Source organism: Gymnoscopelus braueri (assembly GCF_963280865.1).
Source record: "Gymnoscopelus braueri genome assembly, chromosome: 16".
NCBI classification, from domain to species: domain Eukaryota; kingdom Metazoa; phylum Chordata; class Actinopteri; order Myctophiformes; family Myctophidae; genus Gymnoscopelus; species Gymnoscopelus braueri.
Genome location: NC_137616.1, coordinates 34,188,333 through 34,211,836, shown reverse-complemented (window position 1 = coordinate 34,211,836; position 23,504 = coordinate 34,188,333). Strand labels below are relative to the sequence as shown.

Here is a 23,504-nt window from a genome sequence, read left to right as displayed (position 1 = left end):
TGTACAAAAAGTTTTAAGTGAAAATTCCATTCCAGTGATCCATGGCAGGTGTTTTTCTCTCACATTTCTAAAGCCTTTTCAACTGCAATGAAAAAAGAAATCTTTGCCTGCGGGTGTCGCTGGTGAGGGATTTTTCCTGTCAATCATCGCCTCTGCTCCGCCCCCCCCCAAAGGAAAGGATAGGGGAGGGGAGGGGCGAGGAGGAGAGTGGGCGGGATTAATCGACTGTGACCTCACTGTGGAAGGGCCAAGCTCAGATTACTTTTCAGCCTAATTATTCAGAAAACCCCAGACCACAGAAAATCCACTGAATGTTCTAAGTTCAGGTTTTTTGGCTGTAATTGAGGTCATAAAACCCCAAATAAAACATTGAAAATAAAAAAAGTGAAAATGAATGTCATGATACCTTTAAGATACCCAAGCCAAGCCATACAACGTTTCTTTGATATCTCCGACATCTGATCTCCAAAGCTTTTCTTCCAGGTTGGAAATGTGTGCAATTTAACTTTTTTAATTTAACGTCTGAAACCTTGGCATTGCATCCAATGCAGCACTGTCGTACCATTGCTAAATTAGAGCAACAGACAAGTTAGAGATAGATAATAATGTACACGTCTACTTGCTGGACAACAAACACAGGACTACAGACTACACTACACTACTCTACACTTGTGGCAGCTGTCAATCTACTCACTCATTATGGCGGCGAAAGTGGGCTGATTTAACGGCGTCTCGACCCTGTGACGTCGCTATGCCCGCCCCCTATAATGAAAGGGGCAGAAGGGAAGAAATCATCATCACAAGACTTAGGGTGGGTCATACAGGGTTAAATAGTACACTGTATGCAATGGTAAGGCAGAGAGCAACAAATGTGGGAACTGTGGAGAAACTGAAAATGTGACAGTTATGCAGAGGAAAGAACACAATTATATAACAAAGTTGTTGAAGCAGGACTGGAATGGGATATTATGGGGATTCTTGGAACAGACGGAAAGGGAGTAGTTATGGTTAGAAAGGCACTGTTTACTTAAAAAAAAATAAAAAATTAATTGATGGGATATTTGACATGATGTTACACACTCCTGTTCAGTAGGTGGCGATATGCACCTTAAGTTGGTTGCGAACCGCCAGTAAATAAGAGAAGAAGAAGAAGAAGAACAGTGGCTCGCGACGCGCGGGGAGAATGAATGCTGGCTCGAGCCACAGCTCTCACTTCAATAGAAGTTAGATAAATTGTAGCTTTGGATTCATCACAATAATTATAAACCGGCTTCAGAGAAGATACAAGAAAGAAGAAGAAGCGGTGGACATTTTAGTTGAGTGTTGACACACAGAAATACTATTTATGTAGGCTTTTTAGCCTACTATACTATTACTGTATTGATAAGTGCGTAGGCAGCATGTCTGGATGTTTTTGAAGTCAATCACAACTTAAAAGTCATGATGACCCAACTCTGTGGTCACGACACATTGTTTAGTTTTTTAACTTGTCTTGATAAAGGGATTATGACAATAATTACAAGAAATGACAGTGGGATATACAATATAATTTATAAGAACATTTAGTGTGGCGTGTTGTGAGCTTGTAGATCGGCTATTTTCAGCGGAGAGATGTGGTGTAGAGGAGAAAATGCAGGGAACCAAAATATAGGCCCCTGGGGTACCCAGCTGGTCTGAAGTAAAGAGGGTTTGAGTACTGTAGTTTAAAGGTGTAAGGTATCTCTCCCACACACGCACACACACACACACATACACACACACGCACGCACGCGCACGCATACATTTTTGACTCTCTGGCTGTATCTCTCTCATCATGTCTTTGAATATTAAAAAGGGAACCGAATATTCCAAACATCACCACCTCTCCATTACAGATTTGTATCTTTTGCTGAACAATGAACTAAGGGCCTTGGTGGCGCATAGGATGAATAAGTGCGGATTTTGAATGGTTTAGTTGCGCTAGGCTACGCTAACGTTTCACGTCACTTTTGAGTGATCCATGCGTGCCGTTTCTCTGTCTGTGCATGCAGGCTACCATTTAAGTACAGTATACTCCATTGGTTCTCAAAGTTGGGTCCGGGGACCCCCAGGGGTACTTGAGGGGGTTCCAGGGGGTCCCCAGCTAAATGATGGACAGGAACCAAATGGGCCCTTATGGGTCTGTAACTCTGAGAGTGTACAAATGTTGTAGGGTCCATTTGGTTCCATTTGTACACTCTCAGAGTTAAATTAACATTGATTTTACAATATGAATTGGGGTCCCAGAAGTGTAAATGCCATTAAATGGGGGTCCGTAGCCTAATGCATGTTAAACTGGGGGTCCTTGAATCTTCAATCACTCAATCAACCAATGAAACTGTATTGTCTCATCAAACCGATACAAGATAAAAAATAATTAAAAAGTGGGTGAAAATTGTCTTTGTGTGAGCTCTAAATATTGCAGTAAAGGATGAGTAAAGATAAGGAAGAGACAAAACAGAGGAACACAAAGTGCTTAAAAGATATAGCAGCAAGTTTATGAAATCCCAGTGTCATGTGCACGGTTAAAGGTCTTACATTTAAAGTCGTAAATTAATTAAGTACAAAGGCGTGACGCAAAAGTAGCAAAAATAGTCGATCTACCATCTCACAACACGTCTCATTGTGACACGCTGAAGTGTGTCTGTGGGTTTTATATACATCAAACCAACAGAAGTAGCAGATCTACAAGCTAGTTTTGATGCGTTTGTGTAACGCTGTAGTATGATCAAGTAGGGCATTAATTTAGGAAAAAACACAAAGTTAGAATATGGAGATCAGAGGTCTCTGCCCGACAGCAACGATATAGGTGGCAGTCTACTGGTGTGAGTGTGCTCACCTGGCTTGCTCGCCAAATATTGAAATTTAACATGGTGTGTTGTTCTATTCTGTAAATGAGACGATCACAAAAAATAAATAGAAATTAAGCAAGACAGCTAGTTCCCTGGAGGCTCACGCTACTGGGAGCAATGTGGCCATCTGGGGAATACGACAAGAGCTCCAGGTCTATGAGAGCACTGCTTCCATTTGTTCAGGATATATACTGTAGGATGCCAAACATATCTGTGTGTGTGTGTGTGTGTGTGTGCATGTGTGTGTTTATGTATGCAGCTTCATGCATCTTTACGTGTAGTTGTACATTTGTCCAATGAATTTATGGAACACATACGGCTTGATCTGATTCAAACCACCATCCAAGCCTGAATGAATGACATATGTACACACACACACACACACACACACACACACACACACACACACACACACACACACACACACACACACACACACACACACACACGTGCTGTGGTTTAATTTTCTGGATGCTGAGCAGTGTGTACCACAGAGGCTCACCTGTCATATGATGGATGATCGATATGGTTGAGATTGGGAATGTATGTATGAGTGTGTGTGTGTGTGTGTGTGTGTTCTGTCCTGATAACATATGGAACATATGTTATTTTTTAAATTGGGTTTTCTTTTCCCTGGTGAACGAAGCCAGTCATCCTCGACTTTTGATAGCCATATTTGCATGAACTCGGGGTGTGTGCGCGCGTGTGTGTGTGTGTGTTTTCACAGCACATACTGTACACTCTCTTATCTGCTAAGCTTCTCTAGAACAAACAAAGCTGCCAAAAACATACAAAGTCTATGAAATATGGTACATCACTTTGTTATGATGGTCTCTCTCTCTCACACACACACACACACACACACACACACACACACACACACACACACACACACACACACACACACACACTACAGTAGGTGCACGTACACGTGTCACGTATATGAAGTTTATCTGAAATAAAATGGGACCATTTGTGTTCAATTTAGATATATCACGGGTGATGAATAGCCGTACGCAGTCGTCATTAATCAAGCAAAGCACAAACACATTTGTCAGAAAGCTGCGATGTGCGATGCAATCAAATCAATTCACAAACGAATTAGATCAATGTTCACGGCAGAAATTGCAAATGAGGCTTTTTTGTTCTAATGCATTCAGTAAAGGAGGTGAGGTATCATTCCATGACTGCTTGTGTATTGGGTTCCTAGAGTTTTGAAATGCAATCCGTCATTTTAGCCGCTATAATATCTTCAGATAGTAATTCATAAAAAAAAGATATATCCTTGGATTACACGATGTATGTGTTCATAAATCTCTTCTTTTCTCTTCTCTTCTCTTCTCTTCTCTTCTCTTCTCTTCTCTTCTCTTCTCTTCTCTTTGAGAGCTTGCAGATCGGCTATTTTCGGTTACGGTTAATAGCAAAATTAATTAATTAGTTGTCAAACTAGCAAAATGTTTAGAAGCATTTTCCATATCCCTAATGGTCTCGGATACGTCATAAAAGCATAGGTTAAAGCCTCAATCTGTGATTTCTTCACCTGGTTGGCCGTATGTAGAACAGCAGGAACAATATTACTAAAACATAATCAAGATTCGTTTTACACAATTGTGTTAATTGTTTAGGAAACGGCGCTAGTGTGGGGAGGGCTCCTTTCACGCTGTTTCACAGATCACATAAGACTTAGCCGTACACATTCTTTCAGTCGTGAGGTTTTATTTTGATTTAATCCATGCTCTTCTCTCCTCTTCTCCTCCACACAGAGGCGTCCATCCTCTCCTACGACGGCAGCATGTACATGAAGGTGGTGCTCCCCAGCATCATGCACACGGAGGCCGAGGACGTGTCGTTGCGCTTCATGTCCCAGAGGGCGTTCGGTCTGCTCATGGCGGCCACGTCCCGCGAGTCGGCCGACACGCTGAGGTTGGAGCTGGACAGCGGCAAGGTCAAGCTGACGGTCAACCTAGGTATCGTATAAACCGCCCGCTCGGCTGGCTGACCTCAACTAAGTTTTGAGGGGGGGAAGGCCTTCGTTGCTATTTGTGTGAATATATATATTTTTTATGATTTCAACTTTTTTTCATGGTTCAGGACCTAATATTAGATCTAACACGTATACTAAAACATAATTTTCTTTATGTAGTTTTTCCTTTATAGTTGCATGTGTTGTTTTCTTAGTTGCCTGGAGTGTAAAGTTATTTTGCGTTGATGCTTCAGATGTCTTTGTAGACTTGTGTGTGTGTGTGTGTGTGTGTATATATACTGTACGTACAGTATACATTCATCAATCTAACACGTAATGATCTCCATGCTTTTGCGGTACATCTTCTGAACAGATCATAATATCATTGGAGCCATGCTCATGACCGCATTCTCGTCAGCCATTTTGTAAGAAACAGTCGGCAATTCACGTAGCCGTTACTCAAAAGTGATGCGGTAACTCCTCAGTTTTTTACTATATTCAGAATTGACTAGTTGGCACTGCCGCTCTAGGCAGTTGATTTAGGTGCACGCCGATATTACGCACCAAAAAGACCAGATCTACAAGCTTACAACATGTTGCGCTGCAATATGTTGTGAGCTTGCAGATTGGCTATTTCCGGCTCACAGCACGGCGTGTAGTATATATATAAAAGTATGAATCAGGCATTAGATAGACTTTATATCGTGTTTTGCCATCTATTCAAAAGTTCTACATACATACACTATATACATTCATCGATTCAATTCAGCCAACATTCTTATGGTGTTCCTGTGGGTGGTTTTCTGTGTCCTTCATCCTTTTCGGTTTGTCCATTACAGCAGGTCCCATGATCCTCTCTGTCCATTAGCACCCCTTTTTCAGTCTTCCAGGCATCTTTCATGCCTTGTTCAAAGATGGCACTCACCCCTTCAAAGGCCCAGAGCCTGCGGCCCGCCTGGCAAACAGCCCGAGGCCACAGCACCCAGCGCGCCTGCAGATGGTGGCGTAGGGAGACATTAAGGGAGAGCACAGGCCTTTATGCAAATGACCCCGTATTAGATTGAATTACACCGTACATCATGCGTGCGTGTACTGTATAGCCAGGCAAACTACCTGTCAACAGAAACGCCTTCAAACATTAACGCTGCAGCACAATAAACTCGCATACCCCCAGATACTAAACTAGATTACACTCACGGCTCACATTTCTTGCCGTTATTCTGGAATTTGATCATTCTTCAAGCACACATGATAACACACATGTTAGTGTAGTTTCCATATATACTGGTGAATTATTGCTCAATTTAAAATATTCATGCATTGCAAAAACCAGTCCATCCGTTGTAGAGCAGCCATAGCACATTAGATATTCTAGGTAAATGATAATATACAGGTCTCTCCCACAGGGGGGGGGGGGTCCTGGGGCCACTGTATGGTGCTGGTGCTGGCTGGATCGAGGCTGTTTGCTCCCACTTTTCTGTTGCGGTTGACGGCACATGACGAGCCCGGGCAACATGGATCCCAACCCCACGCAGCCAGCTCACCTGCCACAGTGGGCAGGTTCACAACATCCCTCTTTATAGGCGGAGGGTTTTAGTAGCAATCTGAAGCCTGAAATTTGACTCTCTTACACTAATAATGTTATTTGATACCAACGCCATGAGCCTACTGTGCTAGTATAAGACATTCTGGCTCCAACTGTTGGGGTTGGAAAATCAATGTGGCCGTTGAATTGCGAGTGACCATTTTGAAATTGATACAATAGCGGTAAATGAATACTTCAGAAAGTTTAATACGTTAATGCTTTTGGGGGGAAATAAACTTCTTCTTTCGTGTATCATCATCATTGATGATTGGGTGGCGACATTTGTTTCACAAGATTTTCTTGTTACTTGCAGGGGAGGCCACTGTTCCCATGTTTTATCTCTGCAATAGAGACTTACACGCTGATTCGGTCGTTAAACTAGAGAAAACAAGTATATTCAATTGAATGATACCGTAACAATGATTACAGGCTATTAATTATAATTCAATTAGTAGCACCAATATTCATCCAAGGGGAGTTGGACAGCCGCTATTGGCACCCTAATACGACAGTCACTCCCGAACCCTAGTTAAAAATGGTCGCCCGCCGTCATGTGACCGTCCCCGGAAGGTGGCTTTTCTTGTTCTTGGATGTCTGCAGCTGTAACCTTGAAGGATGCGATTTCATCTGTCACTTATTCTCCCCTCCCCCATTCTAGACTGTGTCAGGATAAACTGTAACACCAGTAAGTCCACACTCCACTTCTGGAGTCTTATATCTTCCTTCAATCAATGTTTGATTATTACATTATGTGTGATGTCATTCTTTTTGCCTTCATCGTGCGGCGGGTGTCGCGCGCCCGAAATATCCGATCTACGTAGATCTTCTATAGTGCGTAGCAAAAAAATCCTGAAGGGGGCGTCAACACGTGTCATTTGGAGCGGCGGACATCTTGGTGGGGGATAAACAGGTTGACTTAACATTGACCCCCACCAGTATGTCTGCAGCTACTATGCCACGCCCCCCCCCCCCCCCCCCCGTGGTGACGACACGTTGCCAAGCACTATAGATCGGATATTACCGGAACGCGGCATCGCCGTACGATGCAGTATAAATCGAGGGATGTATACGTTGTCACATGACCCTTGACGACCCGATGACGTATTTTCAACCGATTAATTCAACAACAAATGACCGTATCAGTTGAAAATAAGTCATTCTTCAACATGCTTTTGTCACTTGTCTAAAGGGTTGTGCGGTGAAGTAAACATTTCCCTCCAATGTGCGAATGCAGGTGACTTATAAGAGGATTACAAAGATAAGAGGGGTTGTGGTGGGGCGCGTAATAGCCAGAGATCAAAGTTATATGAATCTAATGTAACTTGATATATTCTATGCATTTTAAAAGCTCTTCTTTTTTTTCTTTTTTTACATTTATTCAGCCAAGTGGTCCTTAATCTTTCCCTTTGCCCTCTGAACATTTGTGGTATATTTGCTTACCCAAGACTATAGAGTAGCATGTATCGTTTGACAATGCTGTGAATTACTGTATGACTCACTTGCACTCAATATACTATATTGCATAAATTCTCTCCTTTTGCTAAATGTAGGCTATATGTGTTACAATTCACTTTACTGTAATATATCACTGTATGTGTGGGGTGATAGGCTACTGTGAAATACCTGCTCTTATTCATACAGAGGACTCATTATTATTTTCATCATTTTATGAGGCCCAGCATACAGAGAGAGAGAGAGCGTGTGCATGTGTGTGCGCGTGTATGTGTGCGCGTGCGTGTCTGTGTTTCGCAGACACACGAGTTGAGTGACGGATGCAACACACCTGTTCACTGCAATTAGGCTGATTACTGTGACTAATGAATCATCCTAAAGGGCTGTGAAACACATGCATGCACACACACATATGCACAAACACTGTCTTTCAGTTAGTCTGAGGTTCTGTGTGGTGTGATAGACAGTCGCCTCATTTAATTTGTTTGGTTTATTTTGACCTTTTATCCTCAGCATTTTATCCATGTATATTTACACAAGGTAAATGACGGTAGCTACAGTAAATCGGGGTCTAGACTAATCAGAGAAGCACAGGATAAACACAAGTGATCTGATTACCCTTCAAGTCATTACTCTATTTATCTAATCTATTCAGTATAACCAGTTAATCAGGAAATTACTCGATCCATTAATCAATTAGACAAGGCCAAAACATCTTGTCAAAACACTCTCTCAACACCTTGGGCAAGTATGCTGTGTAGCAAGGCAGACTGCAGTACTTTTGTAAGACCCCTTTTTTAGCTTGAACATACCTTCACTCCTTCACATAATTGTCAATATTATTGCGAAAAATCATTTCAACCTAAAACAAAATGGACTGGGCAGTGGGTTGGCCTTGAGGTAGCTACATGCCCAAATTGCTCCGGGTGCATTTCTCCTTTCCGACATGTCGCCTTTCCGACGTTGACGAACCCTATACCTAACCCTAACCCTAACCATAACCGCACGCGGAAGCCACTAGTCGGAGTGGTGAGATGTCGGAATGGAAGGAGCACCCCAATTGCTCCATGTCTCCTGGAGCAATATAAGAAAACCTATTTAATGGTAGCTAATGAACAAAATATCGAAAAGCCAAAGAAAAAAAAAGTCAAGTAACTTCTCTTAAAATAGCTGCCGATGTATTTCTCCTCAGTTTTGGGTAAAAGTTTTAAATGGACTTTACTTTCTATCACATGAACACATCTATGTTTAGTTAAATTGGACTCAAATTTAAATTGCTTCTTGCCGATGTAAAACCTATGCCTGTGCTGCAAATCCCTTCAGTTGTGACACATGTGGGACTTACAGCCCTGTGGTCAATGTGATCTAAATTAGTTCAATTCTGAGCTCCAATCCTGGGCACCTACAGTAACAGTATGACTGGAGCTCAGTAGAATTGGGGTTACTGCTGCTCACTGTGGCTGTCTAATGAGGAACCAATTTAGACCTGGAACACCAGGAAGAATGCTGTTAACTACATGGTTGAAGTGATCACTACAGTAGCAGTAGTGTGGGCTGCCAAGACCGGAACTGTGAGAAGTACAATATCTCCTTGAATCAGAATGCTTGGTGACGTAATCTAGTCTTTCAGAACAGTGGGGCAAGCATGCCCCCTTCTGGTAGCCTGAAAAAAAAAGAAAATCATTAATCTCACAAGCTCCCATTTACTGAATACATGTTGTCAAAGGTTCTCTCGCTCGCTCGCTCGCTCTCTCTCTCACCCACACTCAGATTTGATTTTGAGACCCAGTATGAGTAAGAGCAAATATTTGTTTCCCTAATGTTGCGCTGTCAGTTATGATTTGTTGCGTTTCTTTTTCTCTGTGGTTAAATCCAAACCAGATCTTTGTCTTCAGAAGTACAGTGTACAGTATGTCCTCAAATGATAAAACCTGACTTTATTGTTTAAAACAAAAAACACACACACGTATGCTGTAGTAGTATGTATATATGATATATATATATATATATATGTGTATGTATATATATATACTGTATCGTACATGCTCCAGATCAAAGTCTCTCCATGACAAATCAACGTGTTGTGGTTCACTGATGGTGTGAAAACAAAGATTTGGTTTGTGTCGCATTTCCCTTGTCCCTTGACTAACAAACCCTCCTCTTCAGGCAAGGGCCCTGAAGTCCTTTATGCCGGACAAAAGCTCAACGACAATGAGTGGCACTCTGTACGAGTGATCCGCCGCGGTAAAAACTTCAAGCTGACGGTGGACGAGGACATGGCTGAAGGTATTTCTTGCGGCCGCTCCGACCATCTGCTCTTTACAATGCATGATACACGATGCACGTTGAAATGTTTCATGTTTGGTCGATCTGATTGATCATTGGAGTACTTGGTTTAACCGGTTGGGTCAAAGTCAGTCTATAGGTTTGTTTGTAGATCGTTGCTGTCGGGCAGAAACCTCTTATCTCCATATTTTAAACTTTTTGTGTTTTTTTGTAAATAAACTGCCTACTTCAGTGGTTTTCAACCTTTTTCATGCCAAGGACCTCTGAATTGATATACATTTGGCCGCGGACCCCCAATTGAAAATGTTTTGTGCCAGGGACCCCCAGAAGCAAAGATATCAGTTAATTTTCGCTTTAAAAAATATAAATATTCAAAGATATGCACACTTTTTCAAGGTTTTAAAAAAAATAGCAGATCTACAAGCTCATAGCGCGGCACTCGGTGCCGCGCTATGAGCTTGTATATCTGCTATTTTTGAATAGCCAAAGCTAAGTGGTTAAAAATAATTGTGACGCTATGTTAACTAATTTCGCTGGGGACCCCCTGGTACTCCCTCAAGGACCACTGGTGGTCCCCCAGACCACTGGTTGAAAACCACTGGCCTACTTGATCACACTACAGCGTCACACAAAAGTATAAAAAAGTGGCAGATCTGCAAGCTCGAAACGCGGTGCGAAGCGTTTTGAGCGTGTCCATATTCTACTTTTGCCGTTTTGGGAATTTTAATCCTGAAAAGTAACAGTTTTTGGACATATGAGGTTTCCACCCGACAGAGATGATATCTGACTTTATACACACATGCAATAGAATGTGCATAATGCTGCGGTCACCCTGGCAGCTACAAAGATACAGGCTGCCTTTCTTTTTCAACTGAAGCCAGCGGACATGAAGACACAAAGATGCATCCAACGTTTGTAGCCGCTACAAAAGATACAACAGCTACAAAGCTACAAAAAAAAGTTGAGCTGGCTTCAACTTCAGCTACAAATATGCTCTGTGTCTTTGTATCTTTTGTATCTGTTGCCAGTGTGAACGTAGCATAGCCGTAGTTCCATTCTCCAGAAGGTGGCATAAACACTTCCTGTTCTGAGTCGGTGAAAACATTAGAAAATGGGGCTTAAAAGTGGTTCAGACCTAAATCCGCCGGACACCCAGTATCTCCCGTCCCTTATCTTTACCCTCTCACCCGCCCTACCCATCCTCTTCCTCTCCTTTTTTGTCTTCCTGCTCTCGCACCCCACAGGTCAGATGGCAGGCGACCACACCCGTCTCGAGTTCCACAACGTGGAGACGGGCATCCTGACGGAACGGCGCTTCGTCTCGTCGGCACCCTCCTCCTTCATAGGCCATCTGCAGGTACGGTGAAGCCTGATCCGTTGTGACACAACCCTCCTCCCCCAGTTAACTGACAGTGTTTCATTACAGCGTCGTCTCGGGGCCCGTCTTGGCAGGTAAAGGCCTCGAGACCAGGTGTTTTGTAAGCAAGGTGCTTACAAAATGAAATGTATTGTTTTTGCAAATACTGTACAGCTAGTCCAGTGGTTCTCTACCTGATTTTGGGGGGGTCCCCAGATGACAGTAAAGTGACTATTTAAACTGTTAACACATTGACTGCCAGAATTATTTCAGATTTTTAGCTGTAGCCTGCCAGAGATTTTTCATTGAAAAAAAAAAAGTACTCAGGAGCCCAGATACAGAATTTTTAAGTTTTAAGTTAACAAGGAAGTGGATAGGAGTCTAAATCTTCGAACAATCATATCTCCTTGGTCTTTGGGTCAAATAAAAAAAAAAAAAAATAGAACGCAGATCTGCGTTCTTGGCAGCCAACGTATTTATTAAAAATAGAACGCAGATCTGCGTTTTTGGCAGCCAATGTGTAGAAAAGAAAGTAAATGAAGTGAAATGAAAAAAGACCATTACTCCATCAAAAAGTAATCAACAAACTATACTATAAAAACTGATCAAATATTGGCCAAATTGTCAATAATATAACAAAGAAGCAAAAATTGTGAACAAAGCTGATAAGTAACGTTGTTTACCTAACTGACCTTGGTTACCGCCACTGTATTCCAAAAAAGAATATTGTATTAATTCATTTAAAAATGAATATTACAAGACGCCTAGAAAAGAATGCATAAACACATTAAAGTAGCATGGATGTATATACAAATGAGTTATACTAAGAGAAAATAAATATACATTTGTAAAAAAAATTACATTTAATTTGGTTTAGATCTTGTTAACACACTGACAGGGTCTGCCTCTGATTGACTGTCCAGTGTCTAATGTGACCCTAACCGCCTCCTGTTCATTCCTCCGTAGGGCCTCAAGTTCAACGGTATGTTGTACATTGACATGTGCAAGAACGGCGACATAGACTTCTGCGAGCTCAACGCCCGCTTCGGCATGCGCTCCATCATTGCCGACCCCGTGACCTTCAAGACCAAGGGCAGCTATCTGGGATTGGCCACCTTGCAGGCCTATACCACCATGCACCTCTTCTTCCAGTTCAAGACCACCTCCTCCGATGGCTTCATCCTCTTCAACAGCGGCGACGGAAATGATTTCATCGCTGTGGAGCTGGTCAAAGGGTGAGTGAGTGGATTGGTGAGGATTGTGGTCATTGTAGTCCACCGCGAGAGTACATGTAGTTCATTGTAGAGTTATGAGGAGAGATGCTGTGTACTGTGCGTTTTATTTTACACACACACGCACACACACACACACACACACACACACACACACACACACACACAAACACACACACACACACACACACACACACACACACACACACACACACATTTCACTTTCAAACGTGTTTGAGGTCATTTTAACATCTACTCAGGGCTTTTGTGAGCACCCAAGACCGTTTTTAAGTTGCTTGATTCAGTATTTAGATACTAAATATTCATTTTATCAGTCACGTTACAAACCCATTTTAACTTCAAACTCCATTTGAATTAATCGAAAACACCCGTCCTTGCTTCTGATGAATGACATTGTCCTTCTAATGCGTGAGGGGGCTGTGTTTTTTCAATGACTTTTTTCATTAATATTTTAACATTTTTGGCGAAAATGAAAAAAAGATAAATACAAGAACATTTTTAATAAAAAGAATGAAAAAAGTAATCGAAAAATAGGAGGGCAGTATGAGTCACCAGAACCATAGCCTCGATCTCCAGGCTTTTATTTTCCTTTGCGTTTTGCTCAAAAATACCAGAACCAAGGACGGGTGTTTTCGATGAATCTATCAATCATGGTTAAAATGGAGTTTGAAGTTACAATTGGTTACAAATTATACTTTTAAAGTCTCAAGGACACACAGTGCTTAGTGTGAGGTGGCTCCTTTCGCGCTGTTTCACAAATCACAGATTAGGACTTTGCCTAGCAAAACATTTCAGTCGTGATCTTTTATTTTGCTTTAATCCGTACAAACGTCATGATCGTGACAGCCCTACACAATGCAGATGGACTGTCATCATCACTGTGTTCTGCTGCAGGTTCATCCACTATGTGTTTGACTTGGGGAACGGACCCAGTCTGTTGAAGGGGAACAGTGACAACCCGCTGAATGACAACCAGTGGCACAACGTGGTCATCACCCGGGACTCCACCAACACACACACCCTCAAGGTGGACTCCAAATCCGTCACCCAGAACGTCAACGGAGCAAAGAACCTGGACCTCAAAGGTACTACTGTGCAGTGGTGGAAAGTAACTGAAGTCCATTTATTTACGTTTACAAGTACTGTACTTTGAGTTCAACTTTTAGGTACTTTTACTTTACTAGGTTTACTAGGGTAAAAATACTACTACTCCACTGCAAATATTGTGCTTTTTATTATTTGACAGCTTTAGTTACTAGTTAATCTGCAGATCTAGATTGATGTATTATAATATGTTACACTACCCAACAGCTAAAATTAGCCCCACGTTTATCAGCTTCAACATTAAAGTGATGAACACAGTCGTGTGTACTGTTAGTTAAAAAAGTGATTTAATGTATATATTTAGACTGCAATTCAAGGACTTCATTCCAAAATTATTGAACAACGAAATAACAGCATCTAGTAATAATATTTGTCAAATTATGAATTAATCAATTCATCTATTCAACCAGCTTTATCTCATCAACCTGTCCAACAATGTACTCACCTGTCCCTTCCAATTAAGCTCTAATTGAATGGCCCCTATCCTTCTCTCTCTCTCTCTCTCCCCCTCCCTCCATTTCTCATAATCTAATCTAGGTGACCTCTTCGTCGGGGGCCTCGGCCCCAACATGTACCAGAACCTCCCCAAGCTGGTGGTGTCTCGAGAAGGCTTCCAGGGTTGCTTGGCCTCGGTCGACCTTAACGGCCGCCTGCCCGACCTCATCAACGACGCTCTGTTCCGCAGCGGCCAGATTGACCGCGGATGCGAAGGTACAGCCGACCTTTAGAAAGCTCTAAAAGCCAAGACCCGGTGTGCCACTGTGCCAATGAGAGGTGCACCTTGCTGGTCTTAAACTAGCACCTTGACATTTTAAAGGACATATCCTGGTCTGTTACAATATGTTCTTTTTCCACCCCAGGCCTTGTCAGTGTGACTAGCATTGGCAGTATAGCTGCAAGCTACGTGGAAGGATTTTAAATGAAGGTCAAATCTAGTGTGCTGAAGAGAAGTGACAGCAATTCAATATGAAAAGTAATTTCCTTTTAAATGATGGGTAGTTTTAAAAGTAAAGTCTTCAAGTGTGCCATTGATTTGGCCTCCATTGATGCTTGAGTTCACTCGACTATTGAGCTGCACAAACTTGTTAAGAGATGTTTTGATCTGTCAGTGGCACCTGCCTTCAGCCACCCCGCCTTCAAGGCCTTTAATTTCCTCTTCAGCTCTCAGATCTCCCACTTTGCAGACACACAATGCAAGTCACACATTTTCTCTTTCAGCGAAAATTATTATTATATCAAACTATTTCACTATGTTCCTGCCAGTGTACCTGGAGGCCATGGCAGACCCTGCTGCAGTGTCTCTTGAGGGCACATATATTTTAATGTTGTACTGCCCCCTAGAGGAGTGCCAAGGATTACACCATTCACACAGCTCAACTACAGTAGGTCCATACCTATTACTGGACCGTATACAGCAAACAAAATGCTGCTGCTTCTTCTTCTTCTATCTTTTTTTTTACACTGAGTGTGTGGACACACCCTCATTGTGTTCGGAATGGTTCTTCCAATCCATAGTGACAGAACTATTAAAAAGTCTATAGTCTAGATTAAATATGGACGTAATTGAGTTGTGTGAATGGTGCAGTCCTTGGCACTCCTCTAGAGGGCAGTACAACATTAATATACTGTAGTTATACCCTCAGTGGTAATGCAGGCTTTGCCACAGGCTTCTTCCATTTAGACAGTGCACACAGTCATGATCTGATAAGAGATGCACTGTACAATAAATATTATACACAGGAAGTCATACTTGTACCATTAAGTCATGTGATTTCTTTTCACTGCTTGATTTCTTGATTAACAAATTAAACACATGACCTCTGACACTTTATCCAACTGGAACACTTTACAGTACTAGATGTATAACACAGATGATCCCTCACTAACCTATACTCTTGTTTTCCGCTCTGTTCTGTTCTGTTTGTTTGTTTGTTTTCTTTCTGCGCTAACTATAGTTGGTTTCACCAAAGCCGACCTGCAAGGTAGAGGGTTCAACGCCCGCCTCTCTGAGGCCTGCCGGCCTGAAAGACTGCTGTGTGCAATGCATTATGGGTGTCACCGTGGCAACATTGTCCCTTAAATGATGCGGGAGTACATATGACTCTCTGAGGAATATATATATATATATATATATATATATATATATATTTATATATATATATATACACATACATATATATATATTTATACACACACACACACACACACACACACACACACACACACACACACACACACACATAGACATATACATATACATATACATATACATATACGGTATATATATATATATATATATATATATATATATGAGGGAGAGACGGGTAGATCAGTTGGCATTTCAGAGAGAGAGAAATCAGTTGGTATTTCAGAGAGAGAGAAATCAGTTGGTATTTCAAATATATAAAGTGATCAATTGTCATTTCAGAGAGAGAGATACTGTACATCGGTTGGCATTTCAAATGGAGAGAGCGGGATATATACACACACACACACACACACACACACACACACACACACATACATACGCACATACGCACATATATACACACACATATATACAGGAGAGAGAGCAGTTGGCAGGCGATGCAAGAAGAAGAATGCAAACTATATAAACGAGAGATAGAGAAAAGTAAACTAAATGTGCACGCCAGCACAAGACAGAGCAGGGTTTAAAAAACGATCTCCCATGAATCAGTAAGCGACGGAATGAGTATTGAGGCTAGAATCCATAGAGGTGGGCGCATCGAGAGTTGGCTTTTACCGTGAATTCATGTGTTAGTGAGCTGCTGTTTCTGCAGGCCTGTGTAAATCTGTGGTTGGCATGTTGGCTTGCTGCCTGCAGGCCTGGATCAGTGGGCCACAAATTCCAAATGAGGGGGGGGGCTTAAGGGTCTTAACTCATTCAGTGCCATTGACGTCACCGACGTCACGTTTTTATAAGCCCAGGGTGCCAATGACGTCGCCGACGTCATGAAAAAAACCTAAAAGAAAATCTTTTTTTTTTTATGTTCAGAACCCAAGATATCATGATTTGAAGATTTGCTGCTCCATTCACTTCTTGTTTAACATCTTACTGAAAAAGTCTGTATCTCGCTTCCTAAGCACTTTTTTTTTACAATGTATTTTTGGCTCTGGCACTCAGAGCCAAACTGCCAGAAATAAGTCAGGCACTGAATGAGTTAAGCCTTGGATATTATTATTGCACCAAGCCCCTGATCACTTATCACTGCTTATTTATAATTTTATTGATCGTCGATGTCATATACTGTATAGTCTCACCGTGTGCTTGCTTCTGTCACGCACCGGAAATAGCAGATCTACAAGGCTCCAGTGGTGGAAAAAGTACTCAAATTCTTTACTTAAGTAAAAGTATCAATACCGCAATATAGAAGTACTCTGTTACAAGTAAAAGTCCAGAATTCTACATTTACTTGAATACAATTACAAAAGTATTGGCATTAAAAAGTACTTAAAGTACCAAAAGTAAAAGTACAAAAATGTTTGAAAATAGCAGATCTACAAGCTCACAACGGGTCGCATTGCGACGCGTTGTGAGCTTGTAGATCTGCTATTTTCAAATAGCCTAGGTATAAAATAGGGCTAAAGTGGTTAATGTATGTTTCATAATATCATAATTTATATCTGAAAAGTAACTAGTAACTAAAGTCCTAGGTGTGAGGTCTAGTAGTAGTCTCATTAGTTCCTTTTGAGAGGTCTTTAGTTTAGCCTTTTAATAATTACAGCTATTTAGTAGTTGTTCCTTTTGGAATGTTTCTCACAAACCACTGAACCCCAAAAGTGCAGCTTGATTCATTGGCTGGGTTTTATACTCACCAGAATTGTTTAGGATTACATTTGGAGCACCCAACCTTCTCATATCAAATAAAGAATTCCAGTTAATCCCACATACCAGAAGATAACATGTTATACATATTTGACATATTTTTTATTTTAACACATGGAGTGCCAGGTTTTTTTGAAAACAGGGTACAGTCAGTGCCTGGATTTTTAACAATTTTTTAACCTTTTTCAAGTAGTCACAAAATATTTTCAGTGATCACCGTCCTCACGGTGATCCCCTCATTACACACATAGAGGTCTTGTACAATCGGGGGAAAAAAACATTCGGTAATCCGTTCCATAGTTGCAGCCAGTTGAAAATAGTCAAAAATAGTCAAAAATACATAGTAAAAAAAAAAAGTACACAGGAGCCGAGATACAGGCTTTTGAAGTCATAAGTTAACCAGGAAGTGGATTGGAGTCTAAATCTTCGAAAAATGATATCTCCTGGTGCTGTGAAGGAAAAAAATAAAAAAATAAAAAAATATATTTTTTTTTCCAAAAACGGTCATAACCGTTTTTGGCACACAACGCATGGCTTCTCAAAAACGGTCCGGACCGTTTTTGGCACTCTTAATAGAGTGCTTCAGATTTATGTATCTTATGCATGAAATTCTGAACATTTCCTTGGGTCCAGGGACGTTGCCTCTGGACCCATCTACAGGGGCTAAGCCTCTCTTATTAAACTATGCTAGAAACGCCCTTGGTTCCTACAGCAGTGTCTGCCTGCCTGCATAGCTGGACAGCTTAGCCCAGCCCATTACAGTTTCAGCAAAATTTGCGAGAGAGAGAGCGAGAAAGAGAGAGAGAGATGAATAGGGGTCATTACATTAGAGCTTATTTGGAATGAACTGCGATGTTCGCAGGTTTCATATTTTGATAGCACTTCATATAACGACACACATTATTCCAGGGTAATAATGAAGCAATTACATGCTCATTTTATAGAGAGCACTTTGTAATCTCAAGTAACACCTGGGATTATTATTTATTATACTGTATATATTTATTCATTTTCTCCCTATTTTTTCTTTTTTTTAAACCAATGCAGAATTTCTTAGGTGAACCATATTGGGTGTAGGTGATCTTACAGGCAATATTACAACATAATAAAAGTATAATCACATTATTGTGCCCTAGTACAATTATCCAGTTATTATTTGCATGAATCATTTTGTGTTTATGTTCAACATTTGTTTCAAGTTATGGTGTGTCCTTAGAAAACACCCAAACAAATCACTGCAATGTCATTTGTGTCGGGCCACCCTTGCCAATGAACACAATATAGTCAATATTTGACTGGATCAACAGTAATTCTACAGTGAGACTGCTCTGTCTTCATTCAAGCTTAAGCTGTGATTTTGTTTAGTTCATCTCCAGCAGAGAACCAGCAGGTAAAAGAGTAAACAATCTGCTCAGCGGTGCAGCTCGGATCAAAAACAATTTCTGCCACTCATGCAGACAGACTAGGGAGTAAGAAAACCGATTCTACAGGCATAGACAGACACCGTGTGGGAGTAATGGATTCAGGTATGAAACGACCAGGGCGTTTTGTGATGTTCTACAGTAGTTGGTTGGAACAGAGGGAGAGAATGAGGCTGTCATCGCGTGTCTAAACACTGACAAGTTAGTGCGGTTATATCTAGCCCCCCCTCTCTCTCTCGTTCTGATTCTCTCTCTCTCTCTGTGTCGCTTGCCTTCCTTTCAAAGCCTGTCATGCTAGCTACTTCAGCGAGATGAGAAAGTGTTATTTCAGAGAGCGAGTTGTCTCCCGCTGAAACACTAAAAAAAAACACACCCAAACACATTGCCTGCACATACAAACGAACGCACGCTGCCTTATGCGCACACGTCCGCATGCGTAAGTTCATGATGCACGTGCTGATGCATACGGAAGCTTGCACGCACGCGCACACACAAATACCACGTACACAACAGCAGTGGTGGAAAGTAATTAAGTACAATTAAGGCAAATATTGTACTTTTACTCCACTACATTTACTTGAAAACTTTAGTTACTAGTTACTTTTCAGATATAAACTATGATATTATAACACATACATTAACCACTTTAGCCCTATTTTATACATAGGCTATTTGAAAATAGCCGATCTACAAGCTCACAACGCGTCGCATCGCGACGCGTTGTGGGCTTGTAGATCTGCTATTTTCAAATATTTAGTACTTTTACTTTTGGTACTTTAAGTACATTTTGATGCCAATACTTTTGTACTTTTACTCAAGTAAATTTTTAATTCTGGACTTTTACTTGTAACAGAGTATTTTTATATTGCAGTATTGGTACTTTTACTTAAGTAAAGAATTTGAGTACTTTTTCCACCACTGCACAACAGTTTATTCCATCTGATGCGTGTTCTTCAAGTTCATGTTGCACGTGCTGCTGATACATACAAGCTTTCACACGCATACACACACACACACACACACACACACACACACACACACACACACACACACACTACAGATGCTATACACTCTGGGGAATGCAGGGCTGACTGCCATCATTTTGCATTACACAGTAAACGCACTTTCAGCCGGCGATGTTGCTCTGTTTTCAAATTCAAATGTCTTCTCTTCACATCGTCTCATTCAAGACATTTGCTCTTAAAGACTGTTTACTTGCGCCTGTCTATGGTTTGGACCGTTTTCTTTTATCGTTTTATATTCTCTGTATACTGTATGGTTATCTGGAGGGTTTTCAAGGAGGTGTTTTTTTTTTCTTTTTGTAGAGTCTGCTGGGAGTTATTTGTGTCTTTATATATGTCATACACTCGTCCTATCTGCATTCCCTCTCCGTATTCAAACGTTTCTGAAGCTATGTGTGGTGCAGGAGAATGGCACACATCCTGTTATGACTTTGAATACCCTCGTCTTCACTCCCCACCCGCTGGAGTGCATACCGAAGGCTATGCACTCTCGTCGTCCTGGAGTGCAGTTCTCTTCTTTCTTTATGTCTCTTTTCAGAAATTGTGGATGTTTTGTGTGTGGGCGTGAAGAGTGTTGCTCTTAAAGCAAGAGCGAGAGAGCCGTTTGGAAAGAATGCTATGAGAGACATTTTTCTGTTGGTCACTTTTCATGAATGCCGTCGGTTGTGAAAAGATGTAATTTTGTATTCCATTTATTTCATGTCTTATCGTTCAGTCTCGTCTTGCCTGTTCACAGAGGGAATGCAGCGTGTTACTGTATGCTTCACTGGAACGGAACGTTTCAGAGCCACCTGTTGGAATGATACAACGTGCATGCTTCTCTGCACCCTCCACATGTCAAAAGAAGGACATGACAAAGTGTCCACAGTGTCACCACGGGACAACCACCCCCCTCCCCCACCCCCCCCCTCCCCCCCCAAGTTGGCCTCAGTGCAGCATACACGATGTACCGTAAATGTAGAACATGGATGCTGTTTATTCTCTGAAAGCACAACAGTGTTTTCACACTTACTCAGCATGAACGATGTTCCCTGGCTCCCTGGTTCAAATGGGTTGTGTCGTCCGTCGGGGCGTCCCGTGGTGCTGCTGTCCACTCCTTGCTCCTTCTTCTATAAGGCACACATACATTATCCTGGTTTATACTTCACCGTATGACCGCGAAGTAGTAAATGAGGTTATAGTGTGCACCTGTGTTTTCCGGAGTGCATTCGTTCTGCATGTTAAAGCTCAGTCGTCCTATACTGTTGGTTAACATGTTTCCTTTGCTATCTCTCTGTCTGTCTGTCTCTCTGTCTGTCTGTCTGTTGGTCCGTCTGTCGCTCTCACTTTTCTTCCTCTCTCTCCCTCTCTGTTTCTCTCTCCTTTTCTTTTTAACAAACTTGGTTGTTCTTTCGCTCCTTCCTTTCCTCTGTCTCTTATTTGATCTCTTATCTTCCCTGCTTTCCTCTCTTTTCCTTCTCTAAATCCCCCCCTCTCTCTCTCTCTCTCTCTCTCTCTCGTATCCCTGCCTCTTATTCTTTTCTCACGGCTCCTTCACTGTCACTGCTGTCCCCTTCTCCATCTCCGTCCAACTGTTATCTCTCTTCCTATGGCTCCACTGTCTCTCTCACTTTCTGTCCCTCTCTGTCTTTCTCACTTCTGCACCTCTCTCTTTGTACCTCCCTCTCTGTCTGTCTGTCTGTCTGTCTTCGTCTCTCTCTGTCTCCGTCTCTCTCTCTGTCTCTCTCTCTCTCTGTCTCCATCCTGCCAACGCCAGGTCCCAGTACCACGTGTCAGGAGGACTCGTGTGCCAACATGGGCGTGTGCATCCAGCAGTGGGAGAACTTCACCTGTGACTGCACCATGACGTCCTACACGGGAACCCAGTGCAACGACCGTGAGTACCACTCCCTTTTAACGTCATGATGAGATGCGTGTGTGTGTTCATACATGCACGTGTTGGTCCACACACGTGCGCCCGTGTGCGCACACGCACACGCACACACACACACACACACACACACACACACACACACACACACACACACACACACACACACACACACACACACACACACACACACACCTTTCACATTAACCCATTGAGACCTGAAGCCGATTCTACATGTCTCCTAAATCTCAACAGTTTTCTGAAAAACGTGTGTTTCTATATCAGTGGTGCTCAATCTTTTTCATGTCAAGGACCCTCAAAATGATATGTATTTGGCCGCCGACCCCCATCAAAATATTTTGTTCCAGGGACCCCCCAGAAGCAACGATTTGAGTTAAAAATGTTTGCTTTAAAAATATATATATTCAAAGATTTGCACACATTTTCACGATTTTTCAAAAATAGCAGATCTACAAGCTCGTAGCGCGGCACTCGGTGCCGCGCTATGAGCTTGTATATCTGCTATTTTTGAATAGCCCAAAGTGTAAAATGCTTTTTAGCTCAAATCTAAAAATGAGACAGTTCCAGGTCTTAATGGGTTAAGTCCATGCGTGGCCCCACTGGTTGCGCCCGTGGACCTGCTGTGCCCTCCATATAGGAGGCGCCACTGAGTGACTGTGCTCGGTGAATACATTCACTACCTTGACGCCAAAGTGGCGTTGTGATCTTTAAACGAGACCTTTTGGAGACCTTGGTGAGGGTCGGAGGGTGAGGGGTGGTTTGCTTTTGTTGCTGCCAGTTTGCCGCTTGATGTTCCCCAAGCCTTTTGTATGTTGGGCTTTGAACCGAGACACTGTGACTGACAGTGTGTAGAATATCCACTTCTGCCTCAATCGACTTTTCATAAACGCCCTTCAAAGAGCTATCTCAGTGAGTTTGTGTGTGTGTGTGTCTCTCAGTACCCGCCAGGGTGTGTTCCTCTATGTGTGTGCCACACGTTTGTGTGTGTGTGCGTACGTGCGTACTTGTGTGTGTGTGTGCGTGTGTGTGTGCGCGCGTCAGTGCACATGTCCTATCACTGTGACGAGTGTGCTGCTGTGTGCATGTAGCGATCTCTTATTCCCATGACAACAGGGGTCTTCCCTTCAGTAATCATGGCTAGTGGGCTTTCATTTAACCCATTGATACCTGGAACGCATCTGTGTCACTTTAGATTTCTTTAGGCTATTCAAAAATAGCAGATATACAAGCTCATAGCGCGGCACCGAGTGCCGCGCTATGAGCTTGTAGATCTGCTATTTTTGAAAAATCGAGGAAAAAAAAATTTGGTTTTTTTTTCTCAATTTTTTTTTAGGATTTAGAAGACATTTCTAGAATCTTCTCAGGTCTTAAAGGGTTAATGGTTAATAGCGGGGGCACAGAGCTGCTGGGTCTTGGGCTAATGAGGTGATGGAGGCGCTCGGGGATGCGCCAC

At 42.1% G+C, this 23,504-nt stretch overlaps 1 protein-coding gene across 1 annotated transcript in view; it reads left to right on the top strand.

The window, feature by feature from the left end:
* Positions 1-23,504, top strand: part of nrxn3b (neurexin 3b) — a gene marked incomplete at its 5' end in the record, with an annotated part of 438,954 nt that overhangs the window by 178,209 nt on the left and 237,241 nt on the right. The window contains 8 exons of the mRNA XM_080453658.1: positions 4,634-4,837; positions 7,077-7,103; positions 10,037-10,156; positions 11,401-11,513; positions 12,480-12,748; positions 13,661-13,851; positions 14,408-14,581; positions 21,917-22,036. Coding sequence (XP_080309784.1) covers positions 4,634-4,837; positions 7,077-7,103; positions 10,037-10,156; positions 11,401-11,513; positions 12,480-12,748; positions 13,661-13,851; positions 14,408-14,581; positions 21,917-22,036 — 1,218 coding nt within the window. The remainder of the gene's footprint in view (positions 1-4,633; positions 4,838-7,076; positions 7,104-10,036; positions 10,157-11,400; positions 11,514-12,479; positions 12,749-13,660; positions 13,852-14,407; positions 14,582-21,916; positions 22,037-23,504) is intronic.